Here is a 16,561-nt window from a genome sequence, read left to right as displayed (position 1 = left end):
CATCAATTACAAAGAATGACAAATATGCGTCACCGGACTTTATGACATTGTGAAGAAATAAAAAAAAAACAACACAAGGTTTACGAGTTTTAAAAATTATCATAGAAAGAGACAGACAATGCACTTGTCCAAACAACTCTTGATGTTAAAAATAGCTAACTTCAACACATTTTTTTAATAAGTGATTCGCTGGCATAGAGATTACAGTATTGGCCTTAGCCTTTGAACTCGACCTCAGGTCGTTCACATTTTTTAAAAAATTGATGTATGTAAAAAGCGATCCCCTAACTACACCGTTATTGCCAAATTATCCAGACATGAGACAGGATCATTGCGTATTAAGAAAGCTAACAGCATAAATTTGTGCAAAAAAAAAAAAAAAAAAGAAATGGTAGGCCTACACATTTTTGTAATAGAACAAATTTATTACATTTAGTTTATATCTATTACAAATTTAATTATAAGACTGATATAAATTTGTTACGAATGAACAGTGACAGGTAGAGGTCACTATGTGTGACCCCGGCGAGATGACACAGCACCGAGTGTTATCTGGAATCTATGCATGTAAACAAAGACAGGATGGGACGTGCCTCACGTGTTGTTCCAGAGGACGAACAGATTTACGAAGGGGGGCATTGTGACAAATGAACAGTGACAAATAGAGGTCACTACGTGTGACCTCGGCGAGATGACACTGCAGCAGGCATCCTCTGGAATCGACATGTATAAACAACAAAAGGATGTGATGTTTCCTCCCATGATGTTCCAGAGGGTACTAGCAGTGTTTTTGCAACAATAGACAAGCGATTAGGGACTCTTTATAAACCAGAGATGTTCATGTGAAAAGAGTCAGTACAGTCGTCGATACTGTTCTCTACTGTGCGAGACAGTAGAAGAGAGTGGACTTGAGCCGTTACAGTCGATACAGTCGATGTAAGACGTATACGCTACATGTTACAGTGACGAATTGTTATAGTTATAATTCAATAAAGTTATATAAAGCTGAAAGTTGAGTCGTCAAGTTCTTTGCAGTGTTTCTTTTATTTGTGTGCCTAGTACATTTAGCCAGAAAATCAGAAATACGTAACAAATTGATACAGCTGTGGTTAATGTAAGCTGTTTTTTTTTGTGTGTTTTTTTTTTTGTAAGTTTTTTTTGTTTGTTATTTTTTTGTTCTTTTTCTTTTATTTCAGTGTATCATTGCTCCTTTGTGGAGAACTATTATGCGAACGGAAACGCAACAAATAAGCCAGGAACATTACAGGAATGTCAAGATAGATGTATCAGTTTCTCATGGTGTCTAGGTTATGATTATTTTAACCCAAATTGTAGGCTATTAAGCAGCATTAATCCAAGTTCTTTTAGATGGCCCAAACCAATTTATGAAAAAAGGTGTGAAGGTTAGTGACGTATTAAATTGTTAATTATACGAGCATTTGTGTTATCATGTCTAGTTCAGTGTACTGACGTCGCAGTAGCTGTAGAGACTGATTACTTCTTGTTAAGTAATCACTTTAGTAAACATTCTTACGAGATATAACCGAAGACTGTACAAAACTAGATGACATGTTTGAAGAGAAGCGTGGCCGGCGTACTTGGCCTGGCTTGGCTACGTATGAAGGGGGCTCGAGGTTCCATACCCGACTCGAACTGAGTTGTGTTTACTGAGCGCCTAAAGGCAGCACGGAAAACCTACTAACTAGTCTAAAAATCTAGATCGTGTCTAGATCTAGATATATTCTAAATGCTGTATCTAGTCTAGGCCTATTAAGTAAATAGAGCGATTATGATTATTGTTAATAGGCCTACTAGTCGGTAATAGTGTATTATTCTGTTCACATGGAAAACCTATTTAGTTTTCCAGGCTCATTTTTTAAATTAAGTTCCTGGTTTGTCTACTCCTATATAGTGATCGAAATTGTTGTGAAGAGGTAGGTATTTTGAGCAGTGTCGTCACTACGAGGGGGGCAGGGGTGCGATCCGCACCGATAGACACCATTTCTAAGACAAAAGGAGACTAATCGAAAAAGATAATAAATAAATCTCTAGATATATGCCCAAGTAAGTATGCCTAGCATGGGCTTAGCCGGGGGGGGGGGGGGGGAGAAATGAAATCCAACCCGCAGGGGGGTGACGGAGTTTAGTGACTGATCTTTTGTTTAATTTCGTTTATTTAAGGTAAAATTTTAATACTGAACCATCAATTGCCCTAGCACAGCCATGGGGCTTTGAGTTTAAAACTCCCTACCAGAAGGTTTTACATTTAAATCCCCCTCTTCCATAAAACAAAAAAAAATGCAAACGACAATCCCCAAATTCCAAGAACACATCTAATGAAGATTTTGAATTTAAACACATCTCCAATTTACGATAAACCCCTCTTCAATATAAAAAAGCAAATGCACACTCAAAATTGTATGAGCGTAGCCAAAATGTTTTTGAGTTTAAACCCCTCTTCAGCTGGGTTTGAAGCTAAAAATACCTCTTTAATATAAAAAAAAAGGAAATGACGCACTCAAAATACTATGAGCATAGCCAAAGGGTTGTTTAGTTTAAACCCCCCGCCAGCGGGGTTTGAAGCTAAAAAATAAATCTTTAATTAAAAAACAAACAAATTTCGCAATCAAAATGCTATGAGCGTAGCCAAGCTTATTGGGTGTTTTGAGTTTAAATTTCCCTTCAGAGGGGTTTGATGTAAGAAATACCTCTTCAATATAAAAAAAAAAGCAAATTACACACTAAAATTCTTTGAGCGTGGCCAAGCCAATGGCAGGGTTTTGAGTTTCAACCCCTCTCCTCCAGATGGCTTTTTAAAAAGTTTAAAACCCCTCAAGACAGTTTCGAGTTTAAAATCCCACTACAGAGCGTTATAAGGTTAAAAGCCTCTCTCTTCAATATTATTTCTAAAGCAAACTACAGTCACCTAATTCTATGACCGTAGCTAAATGTGGTTTAAAAAAACTTCCCTTTTCGATATAACATCTAAAGCAAAATAGTCACCTAATTCCAAGATCGTAGTCAAAAGAAGTTACACATGTCTACCAGTGGCTTGGGCTCCATAAAGTGAAATGAAGTCATCTGCTGAAATTGAAAAGCACTCAATGTGGCTGTACAAAGATGGCTAAGACGGATTTTAGGAGTCAGTTATAGAGATCGGGTCTAAATCAAGGAAATCCTATGCCGAAGTGGGAGTCGACCCCTTAGTAAGGTTTTGACAGAGCGTCGCATGAGGTTTGCGGGACATGATCTCCGACCAAATAAATTACGCATAACAAGAGTAGGTGGTAAGAGGCTTCAGACATTGCTAGTGACAGATATTTGTGGAAACAGCTTGCCAGCAAATGCGCCGAACGGCGCGGGAGGGTCTAAGTAAGTAAGAATAGCACATTATGTTTTTGAAATAGAACTTTTTAATAGCAAAATAATCCACTGTAGGTACCTCAGAATATGCACTTAGTTGGCTTTCAATACCAGAAATAATGCTTGGCGGCGGGGCTCTAAGCGCTTCTTCAGACCCCTTACTGACAAGGGCGAGGAGTCTACAATTTTTCAACTAACTCCAGGAAGAACTTATTCAAGGGCACAATAAATGTCTTCCAAAATAATGAAGTGTCAGAATGTAATAGAGATTGATTATGTACACACACACACGTTTAAGTGTAATACCATTCCTGTCTTATAGTATAACAAATAGAAACCTGTTCAGGTGCTGTTACGTTTCTTTATAATTTTAATGAAATATCATTGTAAAACGGGCAATATCATTTAAAATGTCATAAACATTGGGATTTTACATCTAAGTAGAAATCAATAATAGTAGGTCATCAGCTCACTGTATTGGTTCAATAAAAAGAATAAAGTAAAAACAATGAGTATTTTGGTCATTTTTAGCTCTTATTGTGACAAGGTGACCATTACTAAATGAATTTTTTACATAAAAATATTATTTTTTAATGTTATCATTAAGTAAATTGCGTGCCAAACATTTTGAACTATTTGAAAATTCGCCTTATTATTAAATTTTTATTTAATAAAAGCTGACAATGCCTTTTATGTTTTTTTTTTGTTTTGTTTTTTGTTATTCCAAGTAGGATTGACATTTTCCATATTGAATCACATCCAGAAAAAAAAAGTGTCTATTTTTAAGGCCATGTGCTTGAGTTTTCAGAAGATTTTAATAGTTTTAGGAGATTTTCATGACATTTTCGTATATTTTGCAATTGGCAGGAGAATTCCTGAAATCCTTGATAATAAGTTAAAATGGTTTAATTTAATTATTTACACCTTGAATTCGCGCGGGGCCTATGAAAGTGCGAAGCCCACTGCATAAGTTGCAGTGGCCTAAGACTGGCCCTGGGCGCAGGTTCGACTTCCAATATCTATGTCGTATATAATAGAGAGTGGAAACAGCCAAGGAGAATCTAGTCCAGAGATACTCTTTTGTATGTAAGAGTGCCAGACTATCTTGGGCAATGCTTCTCAGCTTCAACAAGGCGCTCGGGTGTAGAAGAATCGATTAGGCCAATAGGGTAACAAAAATGAACCCCGTCGAGGGTACCTAAGTTCAATGCACTGGCGGGGATAGAAGAAAGCCCCAACAAAGATGTAACTACACAGTCGCCGTTCCTCGAAGGATGTTTTTTTACGGTTAACACCTTCACGGCTGATGTGGTACAGAGCAGAAAAATTGGGGAGTTCCCCTTGTATGCTCGACCTTTGACTTCGCTTCAAACAAGAGCGTCTTGAGATAGTGGCCTTCGGTAATAGGGATGTAATAATTTTCACCAGTTTGGATCTTACTTAGACAGAGGAATGTTCAGTCAGGAAGATGTAGGCTGTCTTCTATAAGCCTGGAGTTCCAGGTGTCTTAGTCTCATCTCTTATGACTATTATGAAAATAAGAAATGTCAAACTATAAAGTAACTAATCTGTATATATAATTCTCTACTTCGCCCAACCATGCGGGACACCACGCACGCACGCCGACTCTCTAACCCTCGATGAAAAAGTCATGGAAAGATAACTCTTTTATTTCAGCAAGTCGGACTAGAGTTACGTGACAGAGAGCGCGACCCAGAAAAAAATGCGTGGTGGGGGGTGGGGGAGGTAGGTAGAACAAGAAATCTTCGTTGTATATACGCGGGTCAACTAGTAAATATGTAAACATAGAAAACTGAATCCTTTTATTTTATAGTGTACCTGAAGAGGTTTTCATTATTTTGCGTATTTCTGCAGATATGTTTTTTTTTCTACTCTCGACGATAAAACCAATATATTGTATGTGAACGTCTTCTAATTAAAATAACTACAACAATTTTCAGATGTATGTGCACCTGGAAAAGAATACAAGAATAATAATTGCTCTGAATGTAACATTGGTTTCTATAAGGATCAATACGCAAACATTAGCTGTACGAAGTGTCCTGATCATAAAATAACATTGGAAAAAGGTTCTAGCTCTATTACTAATTGTAACATCAGTAAGTTTTCAAGTTTTATTGTATATTATATTACAGTATTATTGTATTTTATCGCATTAGAAAGCGAGTCTAAGACTTATCCTATTTTCAAGTTGTTGTTTTTTTTTAATTTTGAAAACGTGTATTGTGTATGATATATATTGATTTAAAAAAAGATGAATACGTTCTAATCAATATTGTAAGCGCAAAATAGAGATGACTTACTTATATTCATTCATCCTTATTTTTGCATATCTCAAGAGATCTCAGTAACTAAAGAACAAATTCACATGACATTTCGTACGCATCTTACTTTTACCTCTAAAGTGCTATATAAGTCTCACTTAGTAACGGTTTTAACATATTCGCAGCCTAAAAAACACAATTTGATAAACATCTTAAGCTTTCCATTAGTCTTTATATTTTCTTTTTGGTATTTCCCAAAAGACAGCATTTTATACAGAAAGCTAATAAACAAATAGCACAAAAAATATCGTATTTTTAATTATTTTATCTTTATTTTTAGCGGCCCCCGTAAGGGGAAAAAGCCGCTATTAGGTTTGTGCAAAATGTCCGTCTGTCCGTCTGTCCGTCTGTCCGTCTGTCCGTCTGTCCGTCTGTCCGTCTGTCCGTCTGTCACACTCAGATCTCGAAAACTAGAAGAGATATGAAAAATATTATTTCATCATTAAATCCGGCTTGAAAAATTTAGGTGCAACGGCTACTTTTGGTTTTCTAAAAGCAAACCGTTTAATTTATAAAATTAATTATGCAAGCGATTTTTTCATAAAAATACACCAATTCTAAAACAATTACGTAAATGTAAGGGAGGCAATGTTACAATATGCTAACAAAGATGGACAATTTTTGTGTATTTTCAGTATCACTAAGTCAAATATATTTTTAAAATGTACAGGAAATGTTTACAACAAATACAAATAATAGTTAAAGACGTTTTTTCTGGTCAACTAGCTGCTAAAATTAAAAGAAAACATTTCTGTTTGTTTATAAAGGCTAATAATGCACTTTGTATGTAAATATCACGCACATTTTTTTAAATGGACTTTTTATGCAGCGATTTTCGTGCAGTAGCGTAACGTCGCAACATGATCAGGTGCTAAACCAATTCCTTAAACTTTTTAAAAAAAAAACGGTTTTTATTTATTTTTTGTTTAGTGCCCTCATCCGAATAAAAGAAGCTTATTTTTGTGCGTTTTGTCTGTTGGTCGGTCTGTCCGTCACGATTAGATTTAAAAAACTAGAACTCTAAAAGCTATTGAAAATCTGATTTACCCTTTAATGTTCCTGCCATAACATCTCAATAGTTTTAAGTATCTAAAATTGATTGTTCCGGATTTTTTTGTGCAAAACTAATCAACGCCAACAAATGTTTGTTTGCTCTTCTAACTTATATTACATTCAATTTCCATGCTTAAACGTTGCAAAAACACATTATCAATAATATGTTGTTCCGTTTTTTATGTAAATAGCATATTAATGCTAAATCATAATTTCTATACTGACTTATATTTCATTAATTGTAAAAATGTTCCGGATATTGTTTTATAAAACATGAATTATGCCTAATGATTGTTTGAAATCGCATAAGGCTTTTAAAAAAAGTAATTTACTAGCATTGATTACTGAAAATTACTTTTTAGACATTTAATTTTCTTGTAAAACATAACATAGAAGTTTTGTAATCGATAAAGAAAGTTCCGGATTTTGTTTCTTACAAATCGTCGCCAGAAAATTCCGAATTTATTTAAAAATCTACTAACGCCAAATAATCGTTTGAACTCCCTCTTCTAATTAATAAACAAATAATCTTCTCATTTACGAAATAATGTTTATACGGATTTTTATGAAAAATATTTTGACTCACTACTCTCTTACAGTACATTTAACTTTCTACCTAAAACATTAAAAAAATCTAATTAAAAAAAGTAATTTACTAGCATTGATTACTGAAAATTACTTTTTAGACATTTAATTTTCTTGTAAAACATAACATAGAAGTTTTGTAATCGATAAAGAAAGTTCCGGATTTTGTTTCTTACAAATCGTCGCCAGAAAATTCCGAATTTATTTAAAAATCTACTAACGCCAAATAATCGTTTGAACTCCCTCTTCTAATTAATAAACAAATAATCTTCTCATTTACGAAATAATGTTTATACGGATTTTTATGAAAAATATTTTAACTCACTACTCTCTTACAGTACATTTAACTTTCTACCTAAAACATTAAAAAATCTAATTATCGTTAATATTATGTTCCGATTTTTAAGGAAAACAGAATCCAAACACCAAAGTAAGGTATGAAAATCTCTCCACGTGGCTGTAGTACATCTAATTTTTATACGAGACCATCCAAAAAATTTAATTAACGGTATTACATTTATCTGAAATTCTCTTTTTCTTTTACTATTTATACAAACATCCGGAACAATCTATTATATAAACTTTTCAATTGTGTTCATACCTAAAAATTATTGCGATGTTTTGAAACGTAAAATAAAGGTTAATCAATTTTTAATAACTTTTAGTTGTTTTTTTTTTATATCAAGATAACGGACAGACCGACTGACAGACAAAACGCAAAAACAATGTGGCTTTGATCCTTTTTAAATAATATTTATTAGAACTCAGTGCACCAATGTCTATGAACCCTCGTTAAATATCTCGTGTAAATAAAGACATTTTTTTTATGGTACCGGTACTAGCCTATTGTGAGGTAATGGAATTTTTTTTTCTTTGACGTCATATGAAAGGACTCTTTAAATGTAATGTTAAAAGAACGCACTCGGTGCACCAATGTCTATTAACCCTCGAAAAAATTGCTTGTATTAATGAAAACATATTTTAGTCTAACTAAGCCGTGTGACGTAGTGTTTTTTTTTCCTTTGACGTCACATGGAATGAATTCTTTAAATGAAATGCTAAAAGAACGCACTCGGTGCACCAATGTCTATGAACACTCGAGAAATGGCTCGTGTTGATAAAGGTGATTTTTAGTCTAGCTAGGCCTTGTGACGTAGTGTTTTTTTTTTCCTTTGACGTCATATGGAATGAATTCTTTAAATGAAATGCTAAAAGAACGCACTCGGTGCACCAATGTCTATGAACACTCTATAAAAGGCTCGTAATGATGAAGGCGATTTTTATTCTAGCTAGGCCGTGTGACGTAGTGTTTTTTTTTCCTTTGACGTCATATGGAATGAATTCTTTAAATGAAATGCTTAAAGAACGCACTCGGTGCACCAAAGTCTATAAACACTCGATAAATGGCTCTTATAGATGAAGGCGATTTTTATTCTTGCTAGGCCGTGTGACGTAGTGTTTTTTTTTCCTCTGACGTTATATGGAATTAATTCTTCAAATGAAATGAAAAAAGAACGCACTCGGTGCACCAATGTCTATGAACACTCGAGAAATGGCTCGTGTTGATAAAGGTGATTTTTAGTCTAGCTAGGCCTTGTGACGTAGTGTTTTTTTTTTCCTTTGACGTCATATGGAATGAATTCTTTAAATGAAATGCTAAAAGAACGCACTCGGTGCACCAATGTCTATGAACACTCGAGAAATGGCTCGTGTTGATAAAGGTGATTTTTAGTCTAGCTAGGCCTTGTGACGTAGTGTTTTTTTTTTCCTTTGACGTCATATGGAATGAATTCTTTAAATGAAATGCTAAAAGAACGCACTCGGTGCACCAATGTCTATGAACACTCTATAAAAGGCTCGTAATGATGAAGGCGATTTTTATTCTAGCTAGGCCGTGTGACGTAGTGTTTTTTTTTCCTTTGACGTCATATGGAATGAATTCTTTAAATGAAATGCTTAAAGAACGCACTCGGTGCACCAAAGTCTATAAACACTCGATAAATGGCTCTTATAGATGAAGGCGATTTTTATTCTTGCTAGGCCGTGTGACGTTGTGTTTTTTTTTCCTCTGACGTTATATGGAATTAATTCTTCAAATGAAATGAAAAAAGAACGCACTCGGTGCACCAATGTCTATGAACACTCGAGAAATGGCTCGTGTTGATAAAGGTGATTTTTAGTCTAGCTAGGCCTTGTGACGTAGTGTTTTTTTTTTCCTTTGACGTCATATGGAATGAATTCTTTAAATGAAATGCTAAAAGAACGCACTCGGTGCACCAATGTCTATGAACACTCTATAAAAGGCTCGTAATGATGAAGGCGATTTTTATTCTAGCTAGTCCGTGTGACGTAGTGTTTTTTTTTCCTTTGACGTCATATGGAATGAATTCTTTAAATGAAATGCTTAAAGAACGCACTCGGTGCACCAAAGTCTATAAACACTCGATAAATGGCTCTTATAGATGAAGGCGATTTTTATTCTTGCTAGGCCGTGTGACGTAGTGTTTTTTTTTCCTCTGACGTTATATGGAATTAATTCTTCAAATGAAATGAAAAAAGAACGCACTCGGTGCACCAATGTCTATGAACACTCGAGAAATGGCTCGTGTTGATAAAGGTGATTTTTAGTCTAGCTAGGCCTTGTGACGTAGTGTTTTTTTTTTTCCTTTGACGTCATATGGAATGAATTCTTTAAATGAAATGCTAAAAGAACGCACTCGGTGCACCAATGTCTATGAACACTCTATAAAAGGCTCGTAATGATGAAGGCGATTTTTATTCTAGCTAGTCCGTGTGACGTAGTGTTTTTTTTTCCTTTGACGTCATATGGAATGAATTCTTTAAATGAAATGCTTAAAGAACGCACTCGGTGCACCAAAGTCTATAAACACTCGATAAATGGCTCTTATAGATGAAGGCGATTTTTATTCTTGCTAGGCCGTGTGACGTAGTGTTTTTTTTTCCCCTGACGTTATAAGGAATTAATTCTTCAAATGAAATGAAAAAAGAACTCGGTATAGTAATGTTTATTAAGCCTCGTTATGTGACTCGCGTTTAAAAAAGGAATATCTTGATTTAGATCTAATCTAGATTTTTTAAACTAGATCTAGATTTTTATTACAGTATATCTAGATCTGGATTTATATTCTAATTAAAATTATTTTAGAGTCTAGATCTAGAATTTCTAGATCTAGTTTAGACTAAAATAGACTAGATTAAGATGTAGAATTTCAATTTCTAAACTTAAAGTGTAAAAAAAAAGTGTAGATTTTCATTTCCAAACGTTTTGATCAATATTGTAATGTTTTAATATACTAAAACTAATCTACTATTTTTTTATTAAATTTAAATTTAAATTTACGGCAAATGAATCTTTGAAACATTATTACTTTTGACCATCGGATGGCTGCCTGGTCGTGCGGTTTGCGCGCTGGACTGTCGTTCAGATTTATGGATGGCCCAGGGTTCAAACCCTGCCCGCTCCCATCCCCCGTTGTCCTGCTGGAGGTTTGGACTAGGAAGTAATTATCTTCAACTCTGAAGGAACATCCGAAACGTGTAAAACATTTTACATCAAAATTAAATCACCTCTTGAATATTATTTGCGAATATGCAGATCCGACAGGGATCCGACTTCGACGGGGGCCGCCTCTGAGTTTGTGTAACACAAACTCTCTTTGTAATCTTGTTAGTATATATATTAACGTCTATGACTACGTGATGTATTTTCATGTTCAGTTCCTTTAGACGCGGTGGAATTAAGGAACAACACTAATAGCATCAAAAATATAAATAAATAAATTTTCGGGTTAGGAAGACTATAATGATTTCGGTCGTGTGTATGTGTAGATGATATAACTAAACTATGTAGCATTGTCTTTTCATCAACACCTACACCTAGATCTAGAATTTGGAACCCACAAAATTATCAGTTTAAATGTGAGAATGTATTCACTTACCTGTAAGATTATCAAATCTGTTTTTACGGACTTCATTTTACAAAACTTGTGTTCTGAATTTTTGTATTTACCTTTACCTTTACCTATCCTTTAATCGGTTGGACCGTTGGGGCACCATGCAAGATTCATCGACCGTCTTTCTCCATTTCTTTCTGTCTTTTGCTTTAGCTAGAACCTCTTTCAATGTCAGGTCCTGGGCGAGCATCATGCGTGAGGCTCTAAGCGGTAAGGGTAAACTGTATATATTAATATATACCGTAATCTCATCACGCTTAAGGTCTTATCTCTTTCTAACGCTGTAACAATAACAATACAGTATGTCCGCCTCTAGGCCGTGGGCCTTAGTTTTGGGACAAAACACAGAACATTACGTAGCTTCATTACGTAAGTACTTTATGTACTGTACTGTACTTGCTCTGCATTAACAAAAACAAATAAAAATGAAAACACTCGCGCACTGCCATTGTCTCCTCTCTCACTTGAAGTCAATATGACGTTCTGTAAGAACAAAGTGTGCTATAAGAGCTACAGTGGTCCCTACACTTTCGCGGACCCGACTTTCGCGGACCCGACTTTCGCGGAAGGGTTAGGCCACGTGATTTGAAAAAAAAAAGAAAAAAAAACCTCCCGAGTTTTTTTTTTTTTTAACATGGTGATATGGGTTTTTTTCACGGCTGCACCATGTCCATACACAGTAGCCTATTGAGAAAAAAAACAACAAATAATACGTCATCGCCAAACTTTCAGGAAGCTGATTGGCCGAAATAGCTGTACAAATATAAATAACAGTGTTGTATGACACTTTAATTGAACAGCATTTCAATGCTAGTAATGAAATGGGAAATGGTTTTATGTGTTTGGGGATGTCCTGTGATACTATTCATATCCGAAAATAGTGTACGTATATGAAATTAAACACCGCAAAAATCTGACCTTCGCGGGGCCTGGAGTGGTTGCCCCACATGCCACCACCTAAGGCTCTACTGCATGTATCTGTAAGTAAAAAATCGTTTTAGTAAAAAGTTACTCTAAAATGCGTGGTATATGGAATATAAAAAAAACAACAACAAACCTTTTAAATGCAGATGAAGATTCGAAGAAAACATACTAAGTACATTGTTTTATGTAGCACTAGACATATATTACCCGCGGCCCGCGGGTCTTATTTTGCGTATCACTGTCGATATTTTCACTGAGAGTGGTTTGGAAACAATTAAACGAAATAATAATGCTATAAGAAAGCGAATGCATGAATTTAAAAAAAAATAAATAGTATTCCGCTATCAAAATAGCTAATCGACCTAAATCCATTTTAATTTTAAACATTAGCTTGTAGGTCTACATATATTTAGATCTAGAGTCTAGATACTATTATAATAGATGTAGACCTACTATCATAAAAGTGAATTCAATGGCTCAAGTAGCTTATTAATTATTGTATATTAGTATATTTAATATCCCCCATATAGAGCCTCATATAGCCTGTCCAATCATAGTGTGTCTATATAGCGGTGTGCACGACACATGGGTCACCCTGGTGACAAAATAAACGATAAAATATATTTTATTATTAAAGCGAACACGGGAATGTAACTGTTAATATATCATTGTTAGTTTAATTGTTTATTTTGTTTGTAAAATGTTTTACATGTTTCGGATGTTCCTTCAGAGTTGAAGATAGTTTACTTCCTAGTCCAAACCTCCCGCAGGACGACGGGGGATGGGAGCGGGCTGGGTTTGAACCCTCGACCGTCGATAAATCCGAACGATAGTCCAGCGCGCAAACCGCACGACCAGGCAGCCACCTAGATCTAGATCTAGACTATACAAAAAATGTGGATGCCATAGTAGTCTAGTCAATAACTAAACACTTTAAGCTTGTGTTGACCTAGATCTAAATCAGTATGTAGGTCAGCTATTGTCAACACGCTAAAGCCATTCACATTTATAGCGCATGCGTGAACTTTTGGTGCGCGATATGATGAATGAAAAATGTTTCTCAGCCCGTGCTAATGTATATGTGTAGCTTTGTTGGCAAGAGGTCTAAGTGCGCATAAGTAAATCTGAAAGAACAAAGTCAATTGAAAATAACGATTTAAAATTAAACCTAATCGGTAGCTGTAGGTTAAAATACTTTTAAAACTCAATAAAAAGTAAAGTGTATTATGTTAGTAGTTTATTAATTTAATAATATGCCTATATAATGCGCGATATTATGACCTCTGGCGTTAATCTCATTCGTATCACTACGCGGATCAAGTAATGGTGCGCGCGAGTTATGGAAAAGTGTGTCGATGCGGCTAAAGCTATTTTCGCATTTAGAGCGAACGATTTTATGTAAAAAAATGTTTTGTAAACTCAAATTTGAAGGTTAATTTTCATTAAATAATGAAACGAATAGACACTAATTTGTATGTTCATGTGTAAAAGTACAAAATTATGTTTTCTTGAATTAGGGCTAATTTAGATCTAAGAAATTTTCATCTCTGCGCATGCTATATACTATTCTTTCATATACTTGGGCAATATTTTTTTTTGAGGGTCTTAAGTTTGTTTTAGGGCTACAATACATACACTACGGTCTAAGTTAGTACCCAAGGAACATTTCTGCCAAGTTTTATCAAGATTGGTCAAATGGTTTTATTTCTATTCGTAACATACATACATACGCCTTCCTTTCTACTTTAGAGTATAGATAAATACAACTTTATGTTAACTATATTTTTTTTTAGCTTTAATAAAATAATTTTCGATTGTAAAATATTTTTTTTTAAAGAGTGATTAGTTATAAATTAAAATGGAAAGAAAAAAACACGAGGGAAAAATATTGCTACATGTTTATGTAAATATAAAAGGAATTAATTACATATTTTGCTTTATAAAATGTTCATCTTGTATGTCACCATTTATTATGCTCTGAAAAAATGGTTTGGTTTGAGTGCCTATATAAAAAAACAACAACTAGCATTTGTAAAATATTTGAAGATAAACGTGTGATGTTTAAATAGCTACTAAATTGAAACTGCGTTTCCTACATTTATGTCATTAAAAAATGACACTTTTTCGTTCTTTTTGTCATTCTGTAAACCAGCACATTGTGAACTAGGATTCTTCTCACCTGATAACAGTTTCTGCTTTGAATGCCCGATTGGAGCCTACAAAAATGTTACTGGGAATCAGCAGTGTTTACATTGTCCAAGTAATAGAACTACAACAGAAAACGGTAGCATTGACATTAGTAATTGCTCATTTGGTACGATTTTTTTATTTATCGTTACATATATTGTATCAACTTTGTCTGTCTGTCTGTCTGGTAAAAAGTTTATACACGTTTTTTCTCCCACACCCAATCTCGGATGAAGCTGAAATTGTTCATACTACTTCTATTACATGCAAACACAAGAAATTTAAAAAAAAAATCAATTAATTAATTTACTTAGACTTGAGCGGCAAGCTGTCTCCACAAAGATCTGTAACTGGCAATGCATGAAGCCTCTTACCACCTGGTGTCTACTGTTCTGAGATTCTCCATGAAAGTGTGGCGCCAAGTTATGCTAGAACGTCCCTGTTTGCGCTTTCCTCCTAGTGGCATAGCATCCATGTCATCGCAACTTTTGGAGTACGTGGTTCATTTTGTCAAAACACATGTCCCGCAAACCATTTAGTTACTGGGCTTTGTTACTGAACTACAAAATTATATATGTGTCAGACGCGAATAGCCCAATTTTTCATTAAAAGAAATTACAAATGGCATTTCTCTATAAAAGAAGTTACGAAGGCTATATAATATACAACCACAGACCTACAATAAATAAAGGTTTTTGATTGCTAGTTACGATTTATTTAGGTAGGTGCTGTTTTACTATTACATACCAAGTATTAGAGTTTAGAAAAACCCAGGTTTGTTTCTTATGCAACGCTATTAGCTAACACCGCATATCATCTCTCCATTATTATATTTATATCTATAATCTAATTCTAGTCTAGATAACTAGATCTATATATAACAAGATTACAAAGACAGTTTGTGTCAAAATCGGCCCCCGAAGTGGTCAACCCAGGCAGGCTTCAATATTTTCAGAAAGAACATCCAAATGAAATTATATCAAAGACAAATGAGAGATAAGAATGGATAAAGAAGGTTGACTGATCTTATGTAGTGCCCCAACGGTACAGCAGATCAAAGGATAGATGCAAGTGAATGCAAAGTTAGATGTGAACCTGGCCTAACTAGTTCCCCTTTCAGACCTTGTGGTCTATTGGATAGATGATGTAAAGTTCATCTGTTTTTGTGGCCTACGGTTAACGAGGGTTCATGTAGCCAGCACAACGACCAACCGCCATTACTTTTCCACAACTAATATCAGGTACCCATTGGAGCTGGGTGGGCTCAGGGACGCCTAAGGATTCCGAAGTTGAAAATCCCAGTCTTCACCAGGATTCGAACCCGGGGCCCCCGGTTTAGAAGCCAAGCGCTTTACCGCTCAGCTACCGCGCCTCTTCTGACCTAACTGAAGTCTTATAATTGATGTAATTGTTTTCAAATTAATATCGCAATAAAAATAAGTTCACGAAAATGAAATTTACAAAATTACTATTTGTTTTAAATTAGGTCTTAACTTATAATGCATACTAATTAGCTTTTTCTCTTTAAAAAACTGCTTGCATAACTGATTTTTTAAATTAGATTTTTCGCTTTCAGAAAAAAAAAGTAGCCGTTACATCAGAACTTTGAATGTTCTAAAATATTGTGATGTCGGATTTTCAATATCTTGTCTAGTTTACGAGATCTAAACGGGACGGACGGACAGACGGACAGACATTTCGCACAAAACTAATGGCGTCTTTTCCCCTTTCGAGGGTCGCTAAAAATCGAATAGATCTTGTAATAGTATAGATTCTATCTTAAGACTAAATTGCCGAGTCTAGCCTATGCTATGCATATAGTCAGTTTTTATTAGAATAAAGTCTAGATATTACTAAAGACTAAAGTTTATTAATTATTAGATTATTAGATATAGACATAGGACATAGATCTAATAATACTGTAATACATTTACTATACTCTATACTTAATCTACTACACTAGAGATCTAGGCCTATCTATAGATCTATATATAATATAGTCAATCTATATCAATACAATATTTATTATAATGCTTCTACTTATTCAATAAGTTAGTACTTAGACTTAGATCTATTATAGTTTATTAATAGATTTACTTTTCAATGCCTAGACCTAATAATAAAGTTGCT

At 34.7% G+C, this 16,561-nt stretch overlaps 1 protein-coding gene across 2 annotated transcripts in view; it reads left to right on the top strand.

Annotated features, from left to right (window-relative positions):
- Positions 1–16,561, top strand: part of LOC106060281 (uncharacterized) — a 66,586-nt gene that overhangs the window by 12,661 nt on the left and 37,364 nt on the right. For both annotated transcript variants that reach the window (XM_056011292.1, XM_056011291.1), the window contains exons 3-5: positions 1,197–1,403; positions 5,325–5,483; positions 14,397–14,558. In XM_056011292.1, coding sequence (XP_055867267.1) covers positions 1,197–1,403; positions 5,325–5,483; positions 14,397–14,558 — 528 coding nt within the window. The remainder of the gene's footprint in view (positions 1–1,196; positions 1,404–5,324; positions 5,484–14,396; positions 14,559–16,561) is intronic.

This window comes from Biomphalaria glabrata, chromosome 14, assembly GCF_947242115.1.
Source record: "Biomphalaria glabrata chromosome 14, xgBioGlab47.1, whole genome shotgun sequence".
In the NCBI taxonomy this organism is placed as follows: domain Eukaryota; kingdom Metazoa; phylum Mollusca; class Gastropoda; family Planorbidae; genus Biomphalaria; species Biomphalaria glabrata.
This window is presented reverse-complemented; position numbering and strand designations above follow the sequence as displayed.